Source organism: Chamaea fasciata, unplaced genomic scaffold (genome assembly GCF_029207755.1).
Source record: "Chamaea fasciata isolate MVZ Bird 193981 ecotype frontalis unplaced genomic scaffold, bChaFas1.0.hap1 SCAF_12, whole genome shotgun sequence".
NCBI classification, from domain to species: domain Eukaryota; kingdom Metazoa; phylum Chordata; class Aves; order Passeriformes; family Sylviidae; genus Chamaea; species Chamaea fasciata.
The window spans coordinates 21,267,696-21,281,390 of NW_027094097.1; the positions used below are offsets into that span (position 1 = coordinate 21,267,696).

The window sequence follows — 13,695 nt, forward strand, 5'->3', positions numbered from 1 at the left end:
TGCTCATTACTTTCTGTCCTGTTTGATTCTGTGTCAGGTCCATCCAAATGCCTCTGAGCGCTCTTTTTTCCCAGCTGGTTTGACTTAACTTTTGTGCTAAGTGCTGTTTGTAGTGGGAGAGGTGCTGGGTTCCCATGCGGGACCAGCAGCACTGCGGTGTCAGTCCCTGTGTTCCCACCCTGTACTCACACCAAGTGTCAATGTGCTCTGTGCTCCCTTTTCTCAGTTCACGTTACACCTGGAGGATGAGCACGGAGCGTTCCTCTTGAAAGGCAGGGGCTCCACACTTGAGAGATTCTACACTGAAGATGCGGAAGACGACTCTGCTGTCCACGGTAAATTCATTAACCGTGAAGTGTGATCCTGCACAGAGGGAAAACGTGTGCCCTGCTCTTGGCTTCTCTGAGCAGCAGCCAGATGTTAGACACAGTTTCTTTTCTTGGGCTCTCTGTCCCCCAAGCTTTTCTTGGGGACTTTCTCCTAGCAAGTTGTAAGAAGTTCTTTGGCTCCTCTAGACAAGGTGGGTTGAGTTGTGGGGGACTGTCACTACCTCAGTGGACCCTCTGAGGTATTTGCTGCTTGAGGGAAGGCACCAGCCTGAATGGACACAGCCCTTGAGCACACAGACAACCAGCAGAAGCCAAAAGCACTCTCTGGCTCCGCTTTCCATACGGCTGGAGCTGGCTGGAAGCAGATGGAATGCGGGCTGGGCATCAACCTGAGGTTAAGCTGCTTAAGCGGTGATGTGTCTGGAGGTGGCAGTCTTGTGAACACAGGAAGAGGGTCTGGAACCACTGGGGGTAGAACCCGTGCTTAGGAGGCAGCTGATTTCAACCTCTCATTCCTCATACAGCCTATGGAAATATTTCCTCTGTACCGCCGTATCACTTAACTCTGATTTCCGTTGCTGTGCAGAGCGTAAGCCCCCAAAGCCTTTCCTGCTTCTGCATCCTGGGGAATCGACAAAGTTCGACGTCATTTTCAAACCCACCCTGGCTCAACGACTGGAAGGGAGGATTCGTGCGTTAGTGGGGGACAAATACTCTAACAAGACCCTAATGGAGCTGGTGGGTGAAGGCCACAAGGACGAATTCACCCTCGACGGACTGGAGGAAGGTACACAGGAGAGGAATGCTGAGAGCATTCTGAAGAAAGACATCATTGATGGTAAGAGAGGAGAGGCTGCCAAGGTGGAGCAAGGAAGAGGGAAATGTCTGATCATGTGTGTCCTCTCTCTAGCCAGGCCTGGGCTGTCACCCACCGGACTTGGTGGCCTGTGGGCGTGGCAGGCATGCCTGCAGAGCAATGTGTGCTGTGCTTCATGTGGCTGGCTTAGGGGTGTGTCAGGGTGTTTCCCTGAAAGTGGTGGGCTGGGGAGCCGCCTGGGAAACTCCCTTCCAGAGGGAGGAAGGCTTGGAGCAAGAAAGCATTGAACATACAGGTGTCTGTGCACGTGAATGGGGGTGGATGGAGCTCCCTGCATGCTGAGGTTGCCTTGTTCTCCTCCTCAGCAGCTGTCAGAGCGAATCACATCCAGTTTGGGGACTGTTCTGTTGGAGAGCCCTGCAACAGGACCTTCACCATCACCAACCACACCTGTACGAAGGTCATGCGCTTTGAGTGGGAGGCAAACGCACCATTCCAGTTCTCTCCCAAGGTGAGCGTGGACGGCTCTGCCTTTCCCCATTGCTCAAGCCCTGCCCTGGTGTTCCCAGGAGCTGGCAGGCAGTCCTCACGTACCAGTGACAGCCCATTCCAGTGCCACGTAGGAGATGCCGAGATGCCAAGTCCCTGGCTTGGCAATGGCTGCCAGCCTTGCAGAAACGGCTTCATGTTATGGGAGGTGGCACCTTCTGTTCATACTTTTGTCTATCAAACTTCACATAAATCCACTCCGACGCGCAGATTCCTGGCACAGCAGCTCACCACATCAGTCCCTTTTGCTGTCAGTCCTGCCCTTGGCAGTGCTTCCAGTTTGGTTTTGACTCCCTGATTCTCCCTAGGTGGGACATCTCCATCCTGGCTGTGCCAAGGACATCACAGTGACCTTGAAATCAGATGTCCCAGCCACCTTCAGGAGGCACCTTGTGAAATGTAAGGTGACCGAGATCAACTTTGAGCTGCCAGGAGGGGAGGTTCAGGACTGCGACAACAAAATGCGCATTGTCACGTGGAATCAAACCACCAGGGAAGAGCCGGCAGCCAGGTGGCCTGGAAAAAGGAAGGCGAGAAGCAAAATGGCAAAAGAAGACAGCCCAGCTTTTACAAAAAGAGCCACGGTAACCCCCATCACTGCTGGCTGAGCAGCTCCTGCTTCCTCTGGACATTGGACAGCCGTGAGGTTCACCAGCAGTGCATTCTAGGGGAGAGGTGGATGCACAGTGACCGGACACACTCACGTGAGAGGGGGAGGCCTTTTGACAAGAGACCTTTAGCCAACACAAACTACGAGTCTGTGCCACAAGCACAAGGGTTGCAGCCCGTGTTGAATGGGAGACAATGTTTGATGATGTTATCCCACTTTATGGTGGTTGAAATCTCTTCATCTGATCTGGTGCCTTTTCACCAACAAGGAGTTAAGTCTGCTGCACTCTGTCTCTTCTTTGGAAGTGAAGTATACTTCTCCTGCATGTGCTGGTGAACTCCAAGTTTTGTCTGCATGGATACCAGAGTTTTTAGTTGTGATCTCTGTATTGTGTGGGATATCTCATCATGGAGTAGCCCAGGCACTGTATGACAGTATGGAGGAGTCTGGAGAAGGATCATCTCCAGAGACTCTTGCTTTTATTGTCATTATTGCCAAACACACTCGTCTTGGGTGAAGGTTCTTTCTGAGTTTCTGAACCATTTTAAGGCCTCTAAACCATCCTCTTTTCTATCAGAACATCTGCAGTTGGAGACTTTCCCAGTGAGATCTTTCACATCCCAAAATGCCCGTTGCCAGCTCCCTGCAGTGTGGTTGTTGCTCCACACGTGACATGTGGAGAGCACTTTCTCCTAAGACAAGAAGAAAAAGGTGCTTTCCAGAACTCTTCAGTGTCGCCTCGATTTTCAGCCTTCTGATGACTGTTTACCTATTTCCAGTGGAGTTTCTCAGGGATGTAACATAAACAAGTAGATTGTTTTCACATACCAATATGTGATGGACTTCTGAGATGACCATTGGGGTCAGAGGGGTGTCCCCTTTGTCCTCCAATCCTGGGCCAAACTCCAAATCCTGTTTAAACCCAAACCCGACAATAAACGGCGCTTTTTTTTCTTTCCTCACTTCAACCTGTCGGGTGAGTGTGGTTCTTTCGTGTCCCTACTGGCGACATCTGGTGCCCGCTCGTGAGAATTACAGTGTGTGGAGTCAGTGAGATTGTCTTCAAGGTAACGGGGGTTGTGTGTAGGTAGCCGCCTGCGAATATGGTATCCCGGAGCTCTAAGACAGAGGTTGCTGTCTTCGCCTTCTGGCGCCATCTGCTGGAACGGAACCAGGGTTTTGTTTCTGAGGAAGAGTTTCAGTGTTTATATTATTTTGGAAAGGCAAAAGGCTTCCTTATTGATGCTGGGATGGCTATCTCAGAAACTGCCTGGGGTCGCCTGGGTGGTTATCTGATTTGGGCTTTGTCTGCGAATTACGATGCAGACATGGTAAATCTGACGGTGCTCTGGAGACGATGCGATACTGTTTTAAGGAGTTATTGGGACTCCGGGGCCCCGTTGAGTATCGGCAGTTCTTTTGAGGGGCTGTCGGGCTCGGACGCTGAGGCTGAGGAGGAGGTCCTCCCCTCGGAAGCCGAGGTGGATTCAGGGTCCGAATGGGGCGGGGAGCTTACCGTTGACCCCCGGGACGCTGCGTTCGTGGATGGCGAGCCAGGTTCCCCGGGGGGCGCGGACGAGCCGCTGAGCGGGGGCTCGCCAGTTCTTGAGGAGCCGGCCGTGCCGGCCCCGACCGCTTCGCCCATTCCGGCGCCCAGGAGGCTGAAGAGCGGGGGGGTTTCCCCCTCCCCGGCGCTCTCCCGGCGCTGGCGGGGAGCGCGGCGCTGCTTCCGCCCGTCCCCACGCCCAGGAGGCGGAGAAGCGGAGGCGGCTCTCAATCCCTCTGCGCCTTTCCGGCGTCGGGGGGGAGCGAGGGGTCGCGGGCTCCGCAGGCGCCTCTGTCGGAGCCGGACGCGGTGACGACGCAGCGTCCACATCGCGGTGTGGGCCACGAAATACCCCCTCGGAACGGCGCTGGAGCCGGGGGCAGCCCCGCCCGGCGATGCGCTGAGCAAGGCGCCCGCGCGAGCGGCGAGGGCCCCGGAGGGGGGAGCGTTGATCGACTTGCTGTCGGACCCGATCCCTGTGGGCGGGCAGTCCGTCCCGCCCCGCGTGGAGCGGGCGGGGCCCTCTCTGGGCCTCTGCGCCACAGGCGGAGCCATGCTGGGGGCGCTGCCAGCCCCGCCCCGCCCCTCCCCTCCCCTCCCCTCCCCTCCCCTCCCCGTGTCAGCCCCGCCGGGCGCGGCGAGTGATGTTGCTCGTGCTGGGGAGGCTGGGCCGGGCCCGAGCGGCCCTGCACCGCGCCCCGCCCCCTCCGCGGGTTCTTCCCCGCTCGCGCCGCCTGCGCCGCTTCCTCCGCTGTCGGTTGAGTCTCAGGCGGCGGGGCGGGCTGGTGCTGCGGCTCCATCAGCCGCGCCCATCCCGGCGCCCCGTTCCCCCCCTACGCGGCGGGAAGTGAAAGTGAACGGTCCTTTCCAGTCCCTCTATGAGGCTGATCCCGGAGGCCAAAAGACTCCCTTCTCAGCCTGACTTTGTGGGCTCTGCTCGGTGATTCCTCCCTCCTCTGTTTGCAGGTGGTCAAGAGAGTCCCAGAACCAGCTCACGCTGTGCTGGAGGACAGCAGCCAGGAGGCCGAGCTGTACCTCAGTGCCATTGTTGCCTGCAGCCAGTTAAAACTGAACACGACTGTGGTCCAGCTCAAGGATCCCTTGCCCTTCCAGACAAGGAGAGCCACGTGAGTGCTGGAGGCCAGGCAGGGCCCTGTGAGCGGGAGCTGCCTTTGCCCAGGGCTGACCCAGTGCCTGCTTCCCAGAACTCTACCCCAGCCAAAACCAGCACAGGCCCATTCACGTGCACACAAAGCCAAGCAGGAGGTGGTGGTCAGGACAGGTTCAGTGCTGCCACACCCTTCTGCTGAGGACAGCCGTGGGTTTGCTTTCACTGCCTGTCACCTGTCCTCATCTGCTCAAGAATAAGTTTGCAGTCAAACCAAAACCTAAAGTCCAGAGTAAGCCCCTCAGCTTCAGTGTCCTGGGCACCATGTTGGCCCTTTCCTCTTAAACTTCCAGACTTGGAAATACATTTCTGGGCCACCCAGGACAGCGGAACGTGGCAGGGTTGCCTGGGGAAGAAGATGCTCCTCAGGAGAAATTGATGCCAGGAGTCCATCAGGCAATGTTACTGTACTATTTGCTTTGTATTTATTGGACTTTTTTTTTATTCCTCCTCCTTGCTTTTCAGTTTCAGGATGCACAACACAGGCAGGGAAGGTAGCCCTGGAATACTCCTGGGAGGAAGCTGCAGATAGTGAAGCAGTGAAGAAGCCATTCTCAACCACTCTGATGCGTAAGGGCATTTCACTCGGTAGCTGAGGGCCTGGGGAGAACACCCTGCCACTTCACTCCAAAACATGACTTGCTTTTTCATCCTTGTCCACACATCCACTTTCATCAGCATCTTCCCAGCTGCAGCTGGAGTTTTCTCCTTGCCCCCCTCTGCCTTTCAGCCCCTTTTGTTCTCGCCCTGCCACCTGTGCTCTGCAAAGGAGCTGAGGCAGACTCTGGGGAAAGCCACGTGCCTGGGTCAGGGCTGGGAAGGGGACATCAGGTCATCTCTGAGAGAAGTCTGAGACTGGGAAAAACAATGGTGTAATGCGTGAGCTGCCCTACAGCCCCTGTCTGTGTGCAGTTCCCCATTCCAGGGCAAATGCAAAGTCATTGTCTAAAACCAGCTCTCCTGCTCTGGCACGGGAGTGTGTGCTGCAGGCAGGGACCCTACTCCCAGACGCTCTATTTCCTGCTGAAAGTACTTGGCCAGAGATGCTCCAAGTGCATCCCAGCTCTCTTCCACCTACCTGCAGCAGGAGGCAGAGTTGCTGGGAACACAGGGTTTTGTCTTTGAAAGGTGTCCTCTTCCTCTCTGCAGGGCGGTTCCTGTCTTCTACTACTGTAAGGCATCAGAAGAAGCTGGTGAGTCGTTTCTGGTGGGAGCAGGACCATCCTTTTGAGATCCATCCTTCTGAGCTGTGGCAGCTGCAGCAGCTTGCTGAGCAGCACGATTCTGAGCAGCAGCAGCAGCAGCAGCAGGAGGAGGAGGATTCCAAGGAGCAGCAGCAGCCTGAGGAGCAGCAGCTTTCTGAGGAGGAGTGGCTTTACATAGAGGAGGAGGAGGAGGAGGAGGAGGAAGAGTTTTCTGAGGAGCCGTTTTATGAGGACGAGGCAGAGTTTCCGGAGATAGACCCTAATGACATGACGAAGCTATCTGAGGAGGAGCAGCTTTCTGAAAAAATTGCCCAAAGAGCAGAAATCCCCAAACAAGTCACATCAAATCATGGAGAAGCTAATGGGACGGAGCCGTGTGGTTGGAGTATGTGTATTTTACTCTGTATTATTAATTTACTGATGCTTAGTATTTCAGCAAGTAACTTCCAGGGCTTCCAGGACTGTCCTAGACATGCGATCACAAATTATTCACCAGTGCCGCTTGTTCAAGAGAAAGTCTATGTGAACAGTGGCATCTCTGAGGCTCTTGCTGCGTGTGGGTTTTTTTTGTTGGTTTTTTTGTTTTGTTTTGTTTTGTTTTTGGTTTTTTTTTTTGTTTGTTTGTTTTTGTTGGTTTTTTTTTTTTTTTTTTTTTTGCCTTTCAGCTGCTTCCATCTACATTCCTGAGGGGGAAGGTTCAGGCCAGGACTGGGAGGCCTATTCTGCCCAGCATTAGCCCATTTCAAATCTTGAGACTGAGTCGTCAAAAGGTAGCCTTTTCCTGCTCTTTTTCTTTCTGTTTGTTGTGAAGTTTGAAGAGGATGTGTGCTTGTGACAGGCTCGCCTCCAGCAAAACATCTCAGTGTCCAGGTCCTGCCATTGCAAACTGCTGCTTGTGGTGGACTTGGAGTCCTGATCTGCACTAAGCCAACACAAATAACCTCTGCTGAAGCTGCTGGGCTTTGCTGGAGTGTAGCTGCCATTGCTAAAACAAGGGGGGGAAGGCTGGGGACGCAAAGGCACAAAATTACCATTTGCCATTCTCCTGCTGAAACAGCCGCCTCTTGCTTAGGTGCGGTCACCAGCAAATGCTTGGGGTCATAGGATTCCCTCCACAGTGGCAGCGTTGGCCTTTGAAGGCCGAGTAGCTGCAGTAATTACTTCAGATTTAACAAAACTCATTGCATTCATGCTTTGGGTTGGAACCCTGACGTGGTGTTAGATTTTGCAGGCTGCCAGATGTACAGGGGACTCACCCTGGGCAGAGGGGAATGGATGTGCTTTATGTGGATCAGTGCCTACTTAGAGGTGTGTTTAAAGCTGCTTTTCTTGCAGGACTGGCTCAGTATAAAGCCCACTCCAAACGGGTAGGTGACCGAGGTGGGCAGTTGAGCAGGAAATTGGCAGCATGAGATGTGTAACAAAGTGGTTAAGGATCGCCCTGGAGAGGGGGGGTTGGGAACACCTCAGAGAAGGGCACCACTAAGGGGACAGCGTGCTGCAGCCACTCCCTTGGGCAGAGTGTGCCTCCTGTCAAGTCACGGAGGATTCCTGCTTGTGTCTCTGGAGTGACAGCAGTGTGTCTGGAGAGGGCAGACAAAGCAGGGGAGAGTTTTCTCAAAGCAAGGTCTCTGCTCCAGAAGCATTTGTTGCTGTTGTGTCATTCCAGATGTGCTCTACAACGGTATTAAATAAGATGGCAGTAACAGGTTACAAGAAAGCACCCGTTTAAAAAGGAGATGCCAACTTGCTGAGAAAAGAACTGACCCTTATCCTCATTCAGCAATCACCTCATTTGTCTTTTTCCTAACTTCTGTGTTACTTTACTTTTGCCTTTACCTCTGCTAGCAATGCACTAACTTTTAAATACAATTAAAGGGGACAAAATCATCCAAGCAAAAGAAAGCTGTTTATTAGTAACGATTCAACTGAGCTGGGCGTGTCTCCCTCTCCCCGGAGACGAACAAAGACACCCTCCAGCAAAATGGCAATCTTTCTATACCCTTTATACCTGCCTGGGGCGGCCCCCGGCCCCTTTCCCGTTGGACGGTACTCGGGAACTTCCATTCGCTCTGACCACCAACCTTTCTGTCCCCTCCCCTCTCCTCCTACTTCCTTTTGGTCAGGTCTTCAACCACGTCCTTCTCCCAGCTCACAGCAGCATGCAACAGACCAACCTGAAAAAATCCAAACCACAAACAACACACAGAACCAACAACTTTCATTCTTTAACTTAATAACTGTTACAAATGGCAGGAGACACAGTTTCCTCCTTTAAATGCCTTTATTAATAAGCAGGGGTCTTCAGGAGTGGCCTACGCCGCCGCTGCTGCTGCTCCCTTTCGTCCACACCGCTGAGAAGGAGGTGCAATCCACTGTGCTGCCTGCGCTGCAGAGCGGGACTTGTCGGCTCACGGCAATTCCAAAGAACTCCTCTTGGCTTCTAGAGTCCAGGGGTCTCTCGCTCTTTAAGTCCTTTGGAAGTTATGGTGAGATAGAAGAGCTTGTCTATGAATACCCTCGGCATAAATACCCTTGGGTATGGTCAGTCCAGTGCTGTCCTTGGCAGATTTAAATTTTGAGTTGGCTCGTTTCGGCCAGGGGCTCTTGGTGTTGATATGGTCCCATCATGCAGCTGGGCTCTTTCAATTTCCATAAGGGTGGCAGCAGCAGCCTGACTGACAGGCCGGTTGTCAGCAGGAAGGAGGAAGAGGATCCGACAGGTAGTAGGAAGTGGAGCAAGCAGGGAACGAGCCAGTGGGACAGGCTGGGTGCAGGCAGGTAGAGCAGCAGCAGAAATGGAGAGCAGTGATGCCAGGGAGCAGCAACGGCTTGACCCGACGGAAAGGCGACGGAATCAGGTAAGTGGGATTTTGGGGTAAGGGATACAGAGTGGACAAAACTGCTAAACAGCATTATAACTCTTGAACTGATTTTAACTAAACATTCCAACTCTATAGCCAACAACTTATAACTCCATAACAATTCTCATCCATCACAATAACCTTTTGACATTGTTCAGCAAAATATCACCTCATCTCTCACACCTCCTCTGGTACTGTTCTCTTCTTACTGATGTCTAAGTTCTAGATGAAAAAAAGATATTTGCAGTTGTGTGGGCCTCAGTTTCCCTGTCTCAGAACAACGGACATCCCAAAATTGTTTCCCATGGAGTCTGATGTAAATTTATGGGTTTTACTTCCTCCGTGAGTCCTCAGTCAGTGCCCCAGAGCTCTGTGACCTCATGGGCACAGGGCAGTGCTTAAGGTAAGTGCTGCCTGGCATTCTGGAGAAGGAAACCCGGAGAAATAGGTGCCAAAAGAGCAGCTTGGCTTGAGCCTGCTCTCTGTGGCCCTGCAGCTCTTGATCAGCTGAGAGCAGAGGTGGGTGAGCTACTGTTTCCCTAGTGTGGCCTGGGCAGAGGTGCTCGCCATGAGTCTGTACTTCAGTGGGGATCAGTGTAAGATTCTCCTTCATGAACCTTCCTCCCAGCAGCTGAACGTCTCCCTGCTCTCTCTTGCCTCTCCAGCTGTCATCAACTCCCCGGAAAAAGAGATCGTTTCGCGTTTCCCCACCAGAGGTGGTATTTCAGAACTTTGTCGTTCATGAGGTCTATGAAATGGTGGTGTCTCTCATGAATAAGGGCGAGGTAAGTGCTGGGACATGGAGTGTTAACACTGTGCTGGAAGAGTGGTGTAATTCCCATAGTGTACAGCAAAGCAAGTTATCTGCTGCAGCACATCCAGAAGAAAATGTCTCAGCATCTTGTTCTGCACGATGGTGGAAATCTTCCTGTGCTGGGAACTCTCCCCTGATTTTGCCCATGGGCTGACAGTATCTATCCCAAAGGAGTTTCCTTCTTTTGAAAGCTCTGATTGATAGGAATGTTGAGGGTTGTACAGTTCTTACCTGCTCTCATGCTTTGCTTGAGTCTATACCACATCTTGTGTCTCCTTGGTTAATCTTGGTTCCTGGTAGGAATTTCTGCCTCTCTCAGCCTGTTTGGCTCCCTTTGTGCAGCTCACAGTCAAAGCTCAGGGGCTGAGTCGTCTACGCTTTCTGCTGGAATCACTATCATTAGTGGCACTGGCACGGCAGGAAATGTTCTGAAACAGCCCTGGAATCAGATTGATGTAGCAGAAGCAGTAGGAGGCCTTTAGGTGCCACTTCAGGCTCCTGCTAAGCTTCATCCAGCTCTGCTCAGGTTTTCCAAAAGCAGCATGGTGCTCTGCTTTCCCTTTGGAGAACCACAGAACATCCAAAGCCATGTGCTCCTGTTTTGCAGTTTCCCAAGAGAGCTGAGAGGGAAAAAGTTGAAAAACGTCAGCAGTCGTGTTGGACTCTAAAGGGGAAAACTGAGACCATTTGAATTTCAGTCAGGGAAACATTTTCTTAAATGAGGCTTGTGCCAAGAGTGGGCTGGTGGGAAGAGACAGGAAGGACTCAAAATCATCTGGTTTAGACTTTTTGAGAGCATTTTGGTGCTCAGGGGTTGATATCTATGTGTTGAAAATGCATGTTTGCTGTGTCTGTGTATCCCAGAGAGCAGAACTTGGCCTGCTGGCTGCAAGCGGGAATGCCCAGCAGCCCAGCTTGCCTGCACAGGCAGCAAGAACCCCTGGAGAGCCAAGGTTGGCTTTTAATACTGAAACCACACTGTGAGTCAGTGCTGGTCATGTTTTGAAATATTCCCCCCGCAGGCCCGGCCCCCCTCCCCGGGGCTAGCTCTGGAGAGGCTTTGGAGGAATATCTCCGAAGGGACAGGACAAAAGATTTCAAAAGAGGTTCTTACCCCCAGATTATTCCAAGTCGTTTATTCCTCAAAGGGGTCCAGGGGCCAAAAGAGAGAGAACAAAGAAATCCAGGGGTCTTATCTAGTCTCCTATTTTGGGAGGGTCCTGGCATTCAGCCAATTAGGTGTGGACATGTAGGGAGGAAATTCCAGAAGGGTCCAAAGGCGAGAGACCATTCCCCTAAAGAATTGCAAGGTTTCTCCAGGAGGAAAATGCCTTTGAAGCCCGCAGTCAACAGGCACAACCTGTCTGTGTTTCCATCACTTTCGGGGAGGTGATTGCTGTAATCAGTTGATGATTCTTCCTTGCTGCTTTACTGGCGCTTTAAATTCTCTTTGTCATCTCCCTTTTTTAGGGATTGCTGTGTTCCTTCTTTTGCTTTTCAGGTTTGCTTTTGTTCCCAGTAAGGCCACAGTGTTTGGTCTCCTCTCTTGCTGCTCTGCCTGCATGACTGTATCCCCCAGAACTGCCCTATCCAAAGCTGACCTGCTAGAAAGGAATTTCTTCCTCCCCGCAGGAGAATGTGCTGTTACGCTTTCAGGTAGCCCATTCCCTCCGTGGAACACGACTGCATAGCTGTGTGCAGGCAGAAATCAGCAGGTTTTTGGCCCTGTTGAATATGCAGATGATTTGGTTCAGGTGCTCTTGTCTCCATCCTGCCGGTGCTGACCTGCTCAGCCCTTCCTTCCCACCAGGCACTGCCCTACTGCCCCTGGCCAAAATGCTGGAGCCAGACAGAAGGGATTCAAGTTCACCCTTGGGAATTCTGTGCCTGTACCTCCACAGCAGAAAGGGCTTTGGAAAAGGGGTCAAGGAAGGACGTCACCAGGGCATGGACAGGTCTCCTCTTGTCCTGTTTCCTCAAGTGGCAAAATCATGGTTCCATGTCTTTCCTGCAGAATCTTCAGGGGGTGCAGGTCTCCATGGAGAGCTCACCTTACTTCCAGCTGGCGGGCCCCAGTGACGCATGCCGTGCCGTGCCAGGAGGCGCCATTACCGATGTGCACGTCCACTTCACTCCTGACGAGAACAAGGTGAGACTGGAGGAGCCAAAACACAGAATTATCTCCAAAGCCATTGTTGTCCCTGCACTCTGGGTACATCCCATGCTGTGAGCTTGGCTCCAGGCCGTGGGCAGGCAGCCTGCAGCCAGTCCCAGCTTGGCATGTGCTGTCAGGCCCTGCACCCAGGCCTGACAGGCCCTGCTTCCCCTCGCTGCACATTCCTCTGAGCATTCCCAAGGGAAGAAAGATGCCCAGGGAACAGTAGGCAAACGGTAGAGGGGTGTTGATAGATGTCTGGCCATCTCTAGGTATAGTGGAAGGGGTTTCATTATTCTGCAAAGTACTAGAGGAACAAAGAGGTCAGAGAGCTTTCCGCCTTCCTGACGGGCAACAGCTTCCCTGCCTCACCCGGGGCTGGAGCAAGGACGGTGCTTTTTCACACCCTCTGTTCTCCAGCCTTGCGGCTGTGCTGTCCCAGAGCACAGCTGACCATGATACGGCTGCAAGGCCAGGGCAGAGGATGTGCTGTGCCCGTGGGCCCAGCCTGGCACAGGCACACTGAGCTCTAGGTGCCCTTAGTCAGCAGGAGCTTGGTGAGCTGCAGGGGACTTGGACACCTGCCTGAAAGAGCTCGTGTAGGGCAGGTACAGCCTGCAGGCAGGCAGACCTGTGGGCCCAGAGCCGGTGGCAGCGACACTGCTGCGGCTCTGTCTTCATGCCTGTCACTGTGGCTGCTCTGTCAGCTGGCGCCCATTCCATGCCAATTGTGCTTTTGCGTGCAAGTTTGAACACCAGTGCCGAGGCCCTGGCAAGTCTGCTCTCAGCGCTGTGATCTGGAGGCTCGTTCATACAGAGGGGTTTAGGACATGGCATGGAAGGGAGGAAGCCTTGCAGGGAAACAAAGAGAGGCTCTTTGCAACAGCATCCTGCTACCTCTTAGCACTGTTCTTCTCGTGACTTGGTTGGAGAGGCAAAGTTAGAGGGGAGTTCTGAGCAAACAGATATTTCTACACCAGGCCAGAGGTCCAGGATCTCTTTGGGTGCAGCTGTTCTCTCAGTTTCCTTTTGTTGCTTAGATTCAGTTTAACACTTTGTCCTATTCTCAGTCAGTGGGAATATAGTAACCTAAGGAGGAATGTCCTGTGTTCCCTAGCTCCATGTTCCTTAGAAGGGACTTAGGAATTATTTAACATCATTAAAATTGAGAGTAAAAATTATGGTGGCCCTGGGCACTTGTCTGTATGACCCAAGTGACACAAGAGCTTAATGCCACTGAGATAGGTTTTGCAAAGTGCACTGCTGCCTTTAAAATGTGAGATATTAGTAGAACTTATTGTTCATTTGGGGGTAGAATAGGTAAATTGATACCCTTGAAGGGATATAGGAAATGGCTTTTCTTCTGCCATGGAGATGGCACCAAATGACCTGTGCTGAGACAGTTTCTTTTCCTGCAGGTTTATTCCCATGAGCTCGTCTGCGTCAGTGGAGAGGAAAGGATAGTTGTGCCAATTCGGGCCATCCCTGCCCGAGCTATCCTGGACTTCCCAGACGAGCTGGACTTCTCAAAGTGTCCGGTCAAGGGCAGCACCCGCAAGAGTCTGCTGATTCAGAATTGTGGTAGTGTGGCAGCTCATTACCAGCTGAGCACCGAGAGGTGAGGCAGCTCATCTGTCC

At 52.7% G+C, this 13,695-nt stretch overlaps 2 protein-coding genes across 2 annotated transcripts in view; both read left to right on the forward strand.

Moving 5' to 3' along the window:
- LOC136296104 (hydrocephalus-inducing protein homolog) overlaps positions 1 to 6,960 on the forward strand; it is a 149,024-nt gene extending 142,064 nt beyond the window's left edge. Inside the window, 9 exon segments of the mRNA XM_066194928.1 lie at positions 227 to 335; positions 916 to 1,167; positions 1,515 to 1,657; positions 2,004 to 2,225; positions 4,818 to 4,978; positions 5,485 to 5,503; positions 5,505 to 5,589; positions 6,169 to 6,609; positions 6,890 to 6,960. Coding sequence (XP_066051025.1) covers positions 227 to 335; positions 916 to 1,167; positions 1,515 to 1,657; positions 2,004 to 2,225; positions 4,818 to 4,978; positions 5,485 to 5,503; positions 5,505 to 5,589; positions 6,169 to 6,609; positions 6,890 to 6,960 — 1,503 coding nt within the window.
- A 2,062-nt stretch (positions 6,961 to 9,022) lies between these two features.
- Positions 9,023 to 13,695, forward strand: part of LOC136296105 (hydrocephalus-inducing protein homolog) — a 199,735-nt gene continuing 195,062 nt past the window's right edge. Inside the window, 4 exon segments of the mRNA XM_066194929.1 lie at positions 9,023 to 9,085; positions 9,754 to 9,873; positions 11,917 to 12,051; positions 13,476 to 13,675. Of these exon segments, the coding sequence (XP_066051026.1) occupies positions 9,023 to 9,085; positions 9,754 to 9,873; positions 11,917 to 12,051; positions 13,476 to 13,675 (518 nt within the window).